Source organism: Leptodactylus fuscus, chromosome 2, assembly GCF_031893055.1.
Source record: "Leptodactylus fuscus isolate aLepFus1 chromosome 2, aLepFus1.hap2, whole genome shotgun sequence".
Classification (NCBI taxonomy): Eukaryota; Metazoa; Chordata; class Amphibia; order Anura; family Leptodactylidae; genus Leptodactylus; species Leptodactylus fuscus.
Window position 1 is genome coordinate 52014190 of NC_134266.1, and position 13418 is coordinate 52027607.

Here is a 13418-nt window from a genome sequence, read left to right on the forward strand (position 1 = left end):
GTGGAAGGAACATAAATGCTATTAAGAAGCAATTTAATCTCACAATGTGCCAGCACTCCTACACAGCTCCGAATCGAAGACCCAGCAGCATATCTGTAAGAGCAGTGCTCATGATCAAAGACGGAATAAATAATACAGAGACATAAATATAGGATGAAATACTACTCATGATAGCGTATCAATGTGCAAGAGGACCTCTTACGTTCCAAGAAACAAGACATGTGCAGAGCTTAAGTCCAGATATTGAGAGCTAATTTCTGAAACCCGGGAAGACATTCTATTAGCTTTAATAGTACAACAAGATGGTAATATATGGAGTCTACAGTTTTTATGGTAGTTCATGGTGCATGTACGCCGCTGTATAGCGATACAGTCAGGAACATCTGGCCACATATTCAAAGGGACCATCTCAAATAGATACGCCGAAAATAAAACTCCAAGCACGGTGAGTTGTAGCCTAAGGGAACAAAAGTAAAGCTGCATCATTCTTCTTTAGATTAAGTTTTAAAGCCATTCAAGTATTCTCATCATTCACGTCGGTATTACAGGTCCCCTCTCACAAGTTTGCAGGATGTAAGTGATTCTTTTGGATTCCAAGCACCCCTCATAGGCTAGTATAATGCTTACAGTCAGTCAGTCTGAGATTTCGCTTTTATGCTTCATTTTTGCAGCGTCTATCTTGGACTGAAACTATTTTTAACCCAAAGTGAGAGACACGGTAAAAAAAATATTCCAGCATCCACCAAGATCTGAGTAAAATCCCGAATTTATTGTATCCAAAGCATAAAATCCATGTCAACGATACCCATGTGGTTCTGCCGACACATTTCAGACGAAGCGTCCTTACTCGGGAGTGAGAACACTTAGTGTGAAATGTACGGTAAGAACTGTATGAGTGTTGGACACAATAAATTCTGGATTGTATTGGAACTCAGATTTGTCCTTCCTTAACCTTCTTCTTGACTCAACAAGATGACCAGGTTAAGAAAAAATACATGATTTTGAACTACTGTGTCATGAGATGTGTGGCCACCTTGTAGTTGTGTTGTGATTTTCTGCTTTGCTAGTATCCTGGAGCAAAATTTGACCTAAGGAGAGGCTGGAAACATCTGTATGTTACATATAGGTAGACTGCAGATTAGGCTAGATTCACACTAGTGTGCGAGTATCCATAGTACACTCCATCCCAGATTCCACTTAAAATTGGCAGAAAGAAAAGTCCTGCAGTGAGGACTATATAAATGGCCAAAACCAGGCGGAAACCCCATTAGAGTCTATGAGGTCCATGGGTTTTCACGTGTAAATGCTTTTTCAGTAGACAGGTTTTCTCCATGCGGACCCAAAGGGCGGAAACCCAAATGCTAATGTGAAACTATCATTATCCAAATCTCTTGCTATGTGTTACCAAGTTTGCTGGCTTCTAAGTGCACATCTCATAGTATTAAATACTAGCTGAACAGAGCCTACTAGGATGTTTTGCATTCTGGAAGAGTCATCTTTAAAAGACATACTGGCCCCATCCCCATACTGGCCCCATCCCCATACTGGCCCCATCCTCATACTGGCCCCATCCCCATACTGGCCCCATCCAATGATGTTTCCTTTTATCTGTTATAAAAGCAGGTGGTGATCGGAGGAATGATTGTTCAGTAAAACATTAAAGGGACATAGAGGGACATGCAGGGAGCTGTGCGGGACCGCGGGACAGGGGTATGAAAGCGGGACTTTCCCGCCAAATGTGGGATGGTTGGGAGGTATGCCACTCTGAACAAGAGAAATAGACAACCTAGAAGAATCACACCATAACAAGAATGTGAATGATGCCATGTGTTGGTCTAATACAAGCGTAAGACTGGTATGGCCAATGGTGCATCTTGAAGTTCTTTATCAGAAGACGACTCAAACTTTGACAGAACATCTGCAAACTCATTGGGCCTGGGGAGAATAAGTGTCTCTCCTATAAAACAAAGATTCATTCTAGCGGTCTATGGGTATTATTACTTTCTGTATAGAGAAAAAACACAATCGGAAGAAATGCAATTTGCTGGCTGAGTCTTTTCCTTTCTCCGCTTTCTCTTCTTCGCCTCTTTCCCCCTCCTTCTGGTTCCCGTTGACGCGGTTAATTTATTAGCTTTACAGAAACTGTCTCGCTGGTATTACTTAACATAATTCTTTCTTATTAAGCGAGGAGAGTACATTTGTTAGCTCTGCCCAGACGATAGTGTTTTGCCTTTTACATCATCAGCCGTGAAATTCGCTTCTTGATCCTTCGCTCACTGTTGGACCTCATATCTCTGACCCTCTGGGCAAGATGCAGAGAGAGGGAGCTTGCAATGAGTGATATCCTGCTAGAGAGATAGGAAAAGGAGAGAGAGAGGAAGAGACAAGGAAAAATAATACTACATCGACTACATAAACTAAACTGTAAGCACAGCAGCGGGGAGACTCATCTGCATGAATGTGCGCTGCACTTTATTACGGCATGCTCCATCCAGCTAATGGCAGGATAATAAAATGCCTTACAGGGAAAAGCTTTAAAGGGGAATCGCATTTGCTTTTCTGCCTATTTTAGGCACATACAGTTACTAGCAATTTTTTTCCCTCTTTTAGGCTGCGTTTACGCATAGCATTGCTGTCCCTGATCAAACATTGCTGCAATTCACTCTCAGAAGGATAAAACATCTCTATTACACTTCCATGCTGAAATATTTTGCCATAATGGGAACCATTGTAGCAATCCTTTAAAAAATGTCAGGATACACAAAAGCTAAAGCTTTCCACGACTAATGATGTCTATCAGGATTCTAGCTCCATTCTTGTGACGGAAACAGAAACCTGAGCTGTATACAGGGGTGCTAGGTGCCGGGTTACAATGAATTGCTTGGTATTAGAAATAATAATGATCAAGCAAAAATATTGCTATAAAAAGGTCATGGACGTCCTTAGAAAAATTGTCGCGGAAAGTGTCTGTTAATAGACGATACTTTGCAGAAGTTTTAGGCAGGGAGAGTAAGAATTCCTATCAAAAATAGAAGTGTTAATAGTTTAGTTAAAATAAAATCAGGCAAAGACTGATGTAAATCAAATCAATATTTAGTGTGACACCCCCCCCCCCCCTTTGCCTTCCATCGCTTCTTCTTAGTAGTTCTTCAAGGAATCGGTAGAGAAGTTGTTCCAAACATCAACTAAGCAGAGATCTTCTGTGGATGTAGGCTTGCTCCAATCCTTCTGATTCTTCATGTAATCCCAGACAGACTGCATGATGGTGAGATCAGGGTTTAAGAGGGGTCATATCCTCATTTTCTGGAATCCTCCTCCAAAGAGCAAAGGTCACACCAAATATTGATGGGATTTAGTTATCCCTTGACTATGTTAATTGACAAATATTTACAATTAACACTTCTATTTTTGAAAGTATTCTTACTTTGCGGCATGGCCTAATACTTTTGCACAACACCGTAGATGTGACTAATAGAACCTAATGTAGCAGGTTCACTAAGAGTGGGATTTTGTGAGCCACTCCTAATAAAGGCCCAGGGGATGTTAGAACATGGGGCATAAGAAAGGGCTCCCTCTACATCAAAAAACTGAAGGTTATAGAGCAGTTAATAAATCCCCCCATTGTCTTAAACTGGAGCCTGTCATTGAATCCGTGAAGTGTTCTATCACTGTTGACAAGAAGAACAGTGCGACATGTAGCATTTTCCCCCCAACAATTTACAGAAACAGCAAAGAAACCCAGGTGGACGCCATCATGGAGTCTGTTTGCTTTGGTTAAAAACAAAATCCACAACATCAATGTTAACATAGTCTAACTGAAGCATTACACTTGGAAACAAATTGCTAGGAAATATTGAGCATCACTTTATATAAATGTAAAGCCTACAATAAATCATCTATTGAGTGGTATTTCTTTCTAAAACAGCGCCCCTCTTGTCTACAGGCCATGTCTGGTATGGCATCTCTGCCTATAGTGTCGCTAATATATCTACTATAAATAACAGATCAGGAAAATGTAAATTTGGAGAATTCCTTTAAGACATTCCCTTTAGTAGCTGGACTAAAAGGTAAATAAGAGGAGATGTGAGCCGGGAAAACACAACTAAAGAAACCCATACACATCAGGTATTAGAAAGCTTCGCCAAGAAAGGGGAGGCCTGTGATTGGGATGAGAAATATCGCCAGGTAAAGTGAGACTGACATTATAACAGAAGGAGCCTCTTGGGAGGGAGAGGTGTGAAAAAATACAGACAAAGCGCATTAACCTGCACAAAGGAGTCAATCAGACTTTTCTTCAAGGACTGATAATCAGACTAATAGTCCGAGAAAAACACTCATGAAAGAGCCAAATACAAAAATGCACAAAAAACAAACAGGATGTAACTCAGAGAGCCGTGCGACAGGCAGGCGAGGAATCAGCCATGACCAGGAAACCTTATTGAGGATTATTATGCTGTGTCCAGGCATTAGTCTCCTTCATTCTATGCACTTAGCGAATGTGTAAATGTGTCGGAGGTAAGATCTTGAGTTAAGGAGGAACAGCGGAACAATATGGAATTCATGTTCATCAAGAACCTGATGGCAGACGTGACGTGAGAAGTCATAAGAGGAATAAAATGCACTTCCCTTTCACAAATGTGTAAAATGATCAGTCTGTATTAGTATCGGTCTGGACAACCACATTATCAGAGGATGACTTGCTGTTTTTCAAGGTCTGGGGTGAACCTACTAACCCATCTACACCCAAGTCTTGGCATAGGTGGGGTGTAAACTTGGCACATATTAGGCATAGAGCTGTTTCTTGTGCCAAGATTCACTGCATTGTTCTTTCTGACAAAAGTGGTCGAGGGGTGAGGTGACCAAGACAGGGTTGGGTGGGGCGCTTCAGCCAAAAAATTCACTAAAATTTACACCAGGTGTGCGTTATACCAGGAATCAATGCTAGTTTCTGACTGGCACATATTTCAGTCCTAATGCATGGGAGTGCACCTGAATTATTAAGAGGGCACATCTCGTACCAGCCATGGACTTCATTAAGACATATAGAACACCAGTCTTAATAAATTCCCCCATTAATGGTCATCTCCAAAACCAAGGCCCAAAAGTCAAAGGGTAAGTAGCCGCCTCAAAATCCTGACCAAAAAGATGGCTCCAATTAAAATCAAATGAAGGTCTTTTTTCCGGCATTCAGTCACAGCTACCTGTTTTTTGGTCCGGAACCTGAGGTGGCCTCCGCCTCAGATTCCGGACCAAAAAACCCTGTGTGAACTTACCCAAAATGTGGACAACCCTATTAAAAGCTGTTATGGAGAAATCCATAGATTTATGAAAATTGATAAATTAGACATTATTAACTTTAGAAGGTGTGTTCCCAATTTTTACCAGATATGATGGCATCCATGTATAACTCCAACTACTTGGGAAACTGAGGCTGTTGGACCATTCCAGTCCAGGAGATGGGGTCTACTTTGCGCTATTTTAATGTCCCAAATAAATTCAGTATCACTATTGTTAAATACACAGATGTGGCTATCTTCAGCTTGAATGTGATAACTCACTGGACTGTGATAACTCACAACAAAAGCCATTGAAAGCAATGGAAACAGTGAAAGTGATCAGCAATTGTTTACTTAAAGGGGTTTTCTGGGTAGAAATATTTTTTTTATAAAGGTCTGGGAGTGCTAGTAATGGGTTAAGAAGTACACCCATATACCTTTAGAATATATGGGGTACAAGTGGAGGCCCACTTTTTCCAATGCCCTAATGGCCTATAAGGGATACAGACAGGGTTCTTATCACGAGACAACCACATTGCTATAAACAAAGCAACGCCTTTACGTTTAATATAAAAGTATCACATTTCCTCACTTTTCCCTATCAAATTCCTCTCTTCTGAAATGGCAGTGCTCTTAAATCGGTATTCACACATTTGGGAAATAATACAATAACACAGGAAACGACCGTATGTTCACCGAGTTCCTTAACAGGAGGCTGTGATTGTTTAGACAGCGAGTGTTGAATTTTCTGAGAGAACCTCTATTATTGATATGGTTCTGTGCCGAGAAATGATAAGTGCCGGATAGATCTTCAGGCTTTCTACCTTATTTCTTATTCTGTGAAAAATAGGTAGTTTGAAAGGAAAAAGAAATATCAAAAAAGGTAAATAAACCTCATCAATGAATGACTAGCAAAGGGTTTAAAGTGGACTGTCTCCAAGGCATGGTTTAAGCGGGGGCGGGACCGTTATTAAAATTATTCATTAAAATGACATAATAGGTAGGATAACGAAGTGTCCACAAATAGAAATAGGGAAATCGGTGTTGGGCATGGTTTAAGTAGATGGGATGGGGCCATGGACGTAAACATAGGTATATAGAGGTAACAATTGCTACCAAGCCCTGGAGCCTCGATGGGCCCAACGTCTTATCTCCTACATAAGAAGACACCAGTATTTTAGATAGCTCATGGTAAATAACTAGGGTTGAGCGATCTGGATCGTAAAAGATCGGATCCCGATCGGCGATCGAGTAAATTTCATGACAGTGATCGGGTTCCGATCCCACCTAAAAAAGATCGGGAACAGAATTCCGATCCTGATTGCTCAACCCTAGTTATCTGCACAGAACTGCTGCCGCTCACTGGAGATCCGGGCCGTCATCCTCTGTCCTCTCCTCTCTCATTTAGATGCCAGCAGAGCACCACGTGCGCCCCCGCCTCCCTAGGCTAGTGTTACTGATGTTGGGAGTAGGCGGGGCTTGTTGTGACTTAGGAGAGTGTGGGCGGGTACAGGGAGGGGAGACGTGAGTGCACTAAGTAACTGGAAGATTTTTTAATTACTACACAGCGTGGAGTCCAAAAATTGAAGCCTTCAATTTTTGGACTCCACACTGTGTAGTGAATAGGATCGTTTTTAAAATCCAATTTTTGATCATTAAAAAATCCCATTGACTTAGATTAGTATCGGAATTGGGATCGAGATAGAAAATGGGATGGAAAATGGGATAGAAAATGATCGGAAATTGGATTTTAAAAACGATCCTGAAATCTCAAGATCAGCTCAACCCCAGGGGGCAACACGGTGCCTCAGTGGTTATCACTGCAGCGTTGCAGCGCTGGGGTCCTGGGTTCAAATCCCACCAGGAACAACATCTACAAGGAGTTTTTATGTTCTCCCCGTGTTTTCGTGGATTTCCTCCCTTTCTACAAAGACATACTGATAGCGGGAAAAACATGTACATTGTGATCCCTATATGGGGCTCACAATCTACATTTAAAAAAAAAATCGGCTCAACCCCATAAGTAGCATAATAGATGAGGTTGCATGAAGACACAAGTTCATCAAGTCCAACCTTTAACCCTATAGTGCTGATCCAAAGGAAGGCAAAATACAGAAATGCCAAGTCAACTTGTCTTTACCAAAAATTTAAAACCTGTAACATTATTCCATTCAAGTGGGAATTCCTGTTGCATATTTTTTTATTGGGGCCCTGAAGCTTTACGTTCTGGGCCTGGCTGGGATTTCTCATTCTCGGCTCACCTGATGCCGCCTCCACCTAGTGCGTATACTCGGAGACTGTCACGTTAGAGCACATTCTGGAAACAATTTGTGAGCTATTTCCAGAAGCTTACCTTATATAATGCTGAAGCTTACTGCTTTGCTACACTTATATATCAGGGAACTGCACAAGTCCAATTTAACAATCTAGTTTTATGATGGGATTGGCTTGTGATACAGCTGGGCAGCCAGGACAATTCCTATTTCCAATGCAAACCTATTCAAAGATTGCTCGATGTTATAAATGGCTGACTTAAAGGGCCCAATATTTCCATCTTAGAGATTTATGTATATCTACAGGGCATGTCTTACACAGGCTACTTGAAAAAGTTTGTGTGAAGTATCAGAAATAGATATTCAGCCCCCAGCCTCACTTCATAATCCTCTCTTATGAGGGGTGAACATACACAGGGGTCCAGGGTAAAGAAGCCCAGCGCCCACTAAATGCAGCTTGGAATTGTCACTTGTATATATTGTATTGTATATAGAAGACTCACGGTTACTAAAAGATTGTTAGAGAGACAATGGGCTCATAGAAATTCTTGCACAGTGACCCTCGGCTGTCTGTGTCCACCCTTAAAAAACTTTGTCCTTAACTCCCAATACTTGACATATTCTGGAGGGAAACTACAATATGTAAAAGCAGTGACGATGTACATTGGACCTGTAGACAAGTGGACCACATGAAAAATAATAAGATTCCCTATTATCTACTAAATCACATGTAAAGGACTATGCTTATTCCCATCCTTGTCTCACAAATGGATTGTCTATCCATGGAAAAATTGTTCCCTATGAGGTTGCCCCATATAGAGCCCATATGCTGTTTCTGCACATTGCCTGATGGTCGTGGTAGCTCCTCCGCAGCCGAGACTCACGGGTTGGCTCCTCATACCTTGAAGGCTTATGGCACAACCTGCTCATAGAAACACTTTAATATTCCGGCTCATTTAGCAAGAACTTATTATGAGAAAAAATAATAACACGCTCATTGTCTGACACTCCCTTGTAATGAAGCAGATGAGCAGGTCTGTGGGAGGAAGGAATAATAAGGGAGAAATAGGATGAAATGTTGATAAACACTGGCGAACAAGTGAAAATGATTAGGGAAGATTCAGTGGATCTGGAAGAAAGGTCAGGACGGATGATGAATACATTTATTAATTATGGAGCTGCTACGGGAGAAGAGTGTTCATCAGTACAATGGGTTTGTGCATTTGCAGAGGTGAATCATTCATTACAGCAATGCTTGGAGTGCAATCTCCAATGTACTGCAGACTCTCTACATCATCTTCAGTAGCAGATACCAAATCTTGGCAAAATTCTGGCCATCGGAGTGAACATTGGAGGTATAAATTGGGACTAGAGATGGGTGAATTGACTCCTAATGAGGTTCATCCCAAATATTCCAAACTGTTAAATTTTTTCAAAATATAACTGGAGATTTATCTAAAATGGCCACTGCATTATGCTCTGGGGTCTTTTCAGACACCAGGGTATAATAGGTGCAGGCTCAAGGGAATTACAATAATCACCTTCCGTTAACTCTCTCTTGGACCTCCTTGCAGTGTCTGGTGGTCTATTGTGATGTTATCAGCCTGGATTCAGAGCTGAGGCCTGTGATTGGGCCTCAGCAGTGACCTGGGCATGCCGAGCCTCCTGGCGCTCAGTGTGCCCATGCGCCCGCTGGTGGCCCAGTCACATACCCCAGTTGTGTCCCCCAGGCTGATAACTTCACAGAAGAGAACTGGACATCACAAGAAAAGATGCCCAAGAGAGGTAATGGAAGGTGAGTGGGGTTTTTATGTATCCTTTATGCCTCCCCAGGGCCTCCATATATTATACTCTGGGGTCTGAAGAGACCCTAATGTATAATAATGACACGTTTCACTTTGACATAACCTCAGCTGTTTGCCTAAGAGATCTAGAAATTAGATAGATTCCTAGGACCCATGAGAGTGCTCTACACTATGTTTTAAGCCACTTTAAGGTATGATTCATACTGAACTTGCCCACCCTGAAATGAACCAGGAGCCTAAGCAGTCTAGCCCGAACACAAAACGAATCTTGAGAGGTCTCTTCTGGCATCAGTGCGAAATATATTAAATATATGGATATGTTCAATAAGTGCCCAAGGAGTTCTAATCAGATCTCTTAGCCATGCTCCTTTGTCTGCTACTGCCTGACACCACCCACTTAACATTAAAGAGGCAAGTTAGCATATCAGGCATAGAAACTAGATGCATTGATTGCTCGGGAATGGTGGGGGCTAGAGAAAAAAATCCAACTGTGCTAGAACCAGTGAAGCAGTTCCTATTGAAGATTAAAAAAGAGCTGAGGTTGGTGGCAGTACCAAAAGGTCCTCTTTATCTATAAGAATTATACTTTAATACAGTGTGTGCTTCAATGTCAAAGATCCATAGAGCAATAGTGATGTGGAAAGAGATGAACCATATCTAAACCGTATGAGCAGAAATATACAATATTAAAAAAACATAAAGTCAGAGAAACATTCACAACATGGGTTCAGCTCGTAGGATCACGTCCTATTGTGCATATGAGATAATACAATTAATAAGGATGATGTAACATCATGACAGCGCCGTGTCTCACCACTAAGCCAGGCACTGACTTTATATAGCTGAGGCCAATGTCAGATGGCTATTACGTGAGGGGTCTCATATAAACCTATAGATTGGGAGATGAGAGAAGCCTTATCCATTTTCCACTGACATTTTTCCACCAGCAACATTGATCCCTTCAGTTTTTGTCTAAGTTGCAGCCACTGCAAATAGATTTTTCTCTTTTGCCTTGATTGGGGTCAAGTCTAAATGAACTTTCCTTTCATCCTTCAGGCGCAGCAAGCGAAAGTATAAGAATACTCATTTTATTTTTAAGAAATCTGCCCTAGAACAAGTTGAAAATAGTTTTGCTGCTCGTGTCAAAGGTCATTGATTGCCACAGCTTATTTTAGGTCAAAGAAAGTAGTTCAGTAGCTCTAGCCTCAGCTCGGAAATGTTGCTACTGTAAACTTTCTTTCATTCTTTATAATGCCTCCATGATCTTGGATTTTGTAACTTGTGCAATGGAAGTACATGTAACCAATATCTGGTGTTATTAAAGGAATTTTCCAGGATTTACAAAAATTCAACCCAGACCAGCAATCCTCCACAACTCCAAGGTCTCTGACAGTCTTTGCTTACTTCCTGCAGCGATCCCATGCCATACATTATTTTACGGTTGACATATGTAATACCAGTCTTAATAATGTTTAACCTACAAGGAATAAGGCCTGCCAAACCTCCATATTGTTATTGTACATGTGCATTATATAATATACAGTTCTTCCATTATTAATTCCCCTTGTATCTTTTATCTAGGATTGATTTCTGCAGTAACAAATGAAATCAGCAATAAGCCAACTGGAAGATGGGATCCAAATCAAGATACAACGTCCACCACCTTAACAGAGGATCTAGAAGGAGAGGTGCCTTTTATCACCACAGCACCTACTATGACATTGTTGAACCACCACCCACTATTAGAAGGGATTCTTCATGAAACTATCATGAAAAAAGACTTCCGTCATCTACCATCTTACTTTCCCAGAACCAAACAGGATGACAGTGATTTGAGAGACAGACTATCTGCGCTCAAAACAAGGGTTAATCTGGCACATTCAGAACGTTTATCAACATCCCTTGATGATTCTTCTACGCCTACGATTCCTCTAAACCCATCCACAATGATAATGGACACCACTTCTATTGTCACTGAAAATGGAAGAGAAATTCAGGATACTGTCTCCTCATCGCCAGTCCTGGATTCACTGCCAACCTTAGATTCTCATGTTGAACCCCAAACAAAGAAGGGTAATATGTACTACGCCTCTCCGCAAGGTGTAAGCCACATAGAACCTTTACAGGTTGGTCATTCCTACTTTCCCGCTGCCACACAAGACAGTATTGGCCCATCTAGGGCAACTGAAAGCGGAATGATGGTAAAGAGGAAGGATACAAAGAAGACTATATCCAAAATGGCACCAACTCTGGTTACACCGAATGAAGAAGAAGAGGAAACAACCACCAGTACCATTATTACCACAACCGTGACCATGACAGTGCCAGTACCAGGTATTTAAGCAAATATTGTGGCAATGTAAAACATGAATGTGAATTTAATAGATGGGTTATTCAACATAAAACAGCACTGAATGATATCAGACACTCACTAATCAGATGTTGATAACCATCTCTACTACTGGAAAACTACCTTAACAATGGATATCCCCTTTAAGTTAATATGTAAAATTTTAGGCAAGAAATAGACAGGATATGTACATGTGGCAAATGGAGCTCTATAATAAGAAAACATCTTTATTATCGTATTACTCAGTACAGGCATGCTAACCCAGTAAGATAAGGTTCATTGTCCTACCCCCATTCTGTAGTGAATAGAAGGACGGTGTGACCTTCAGCTCAGTTTTCTTTGCTGTAATAGTAGCAGTGACTATGAAAAGCAGAAGCTACTGGGAAATGAAAATGGTCCATGAGTAGAAAAAGGTAAACCTGAGCTGGGATTTCGACTAATAATCCCTAAAAACATATAATATATAACATACATTAAACAACTGTAGTAACAGCAAACAGTTGTAGCCCAAAATATTGTAATTTTTACCTTAAAAGCATTCCATGGGGACCAGTGTGTCCAGTGGCGTAACTACCGCAGAGGCAGCGGAGGCAGCTGCCACAGGGCCCAGGACATTATGGGGCCCGGTGACAGCCGCTACTGCTGCGGGTTTTTTTTTTTTTTTTTTTAATAGACCGTTTAATAGGCTGTTACAGGCCCTATTTACTTGCCGATCCTGGCTGGGCTGGGATTGGTAAGTGACACTGCGGGCCCACAAATACTATCATTATACTCGGGGGTCTTTGCAGACCCCCGAGTATAATGATCGGCGGACCGGGAGAGGTAAGGGAATGTAAAAAACACTGTTACTTATCTCTTCACAATCCTGCCAGGCCGCCTTCCTAGTTGTCTGACGTCTCTGACGTCACATGAACCCGGCCTGCTTCCCGGGTCATGTGACGTCCGACGTCATAGAAGAAGGACAGCAGCGGAGAAGACAGCGTAGGAGCCGGGGACAGGTAAGAAACAGTAATTTTTTATACTTTTATTCCTCCGGGTCAATGGGTGTCCACTATGGGCTATAATACTGTGTGCAGGGGTCACTATGGGGGATAATACTGTGCTTACTAAGGGACATAATAGAGTGCGGAGGAGGGGATCAGTCAAGGTCGTCGGTTTTGGTTGGGGGGGCCATGTCAAAAGTTCGCCATAGGGCCCCGCCATTCCTAGTTACACCACTGAGTGTGTCCCCTATCGAAACCTGCAAAGAACTGGGTTTGGTGAAGGTGGTGAAAGGTCCTGGGTTGTCTATGTAATGGAGTAGAAGTAGAGATGGACAAGCCTCAAGAGATTCGTTTTATGAATATTTGTTCGGATAGAACTGGAAGTTCTATTATTATACTCTTGGCTCCCATCAGACCACATAATATAATAAGTGGAGGCCCAGGGGAGGTAAGGAAACATAGCAGACACTTAATCACACCTTGCCTCACCTCATCTTTATGGCGTCAGTCTCTGATGTGAAGTCAGGCAGAGGACAAAAGAGGTGTGAAGAAGATGCTTGAGGACCACCAGATGCCCAGGAGAGGTAAGGCAAAGTGAGTTTGTTATATTACCTTCCCTTCCCTGGGCTTCCTCTTTGATGAGACCCCAGAGTATAAGACTGTTATGTGGGCGATGAACCATAAATGTTTTCTGTCCAGGTGAACCTGAAATTTTTGGAAATTTCTGGTCA

The 13418-nt window shown here is 41.7% G+C and overlaps 1 protein-coding gene across 1 annotated transcript in view; it reads left to right on the forward strand.

Moving 5' to 3' along the window:
- The window catches only part of SEZ6 (seizure related 6 homolog), a 481362-nt gene that overhangs the window by 225795 nt on the left and 242149 nt on the right, over positions 1-13418 (forward strand). The window contains exon 2 of the mRNA XM_075263749.1: positions 10936-11688. Within this exon, the coding sequence (XP_075119850.1) occupies positions 10936-11688 (753 nt within the window). The remainder of the gene's footprint in view (positions 1-10935; positions 11689-13418) is intronic.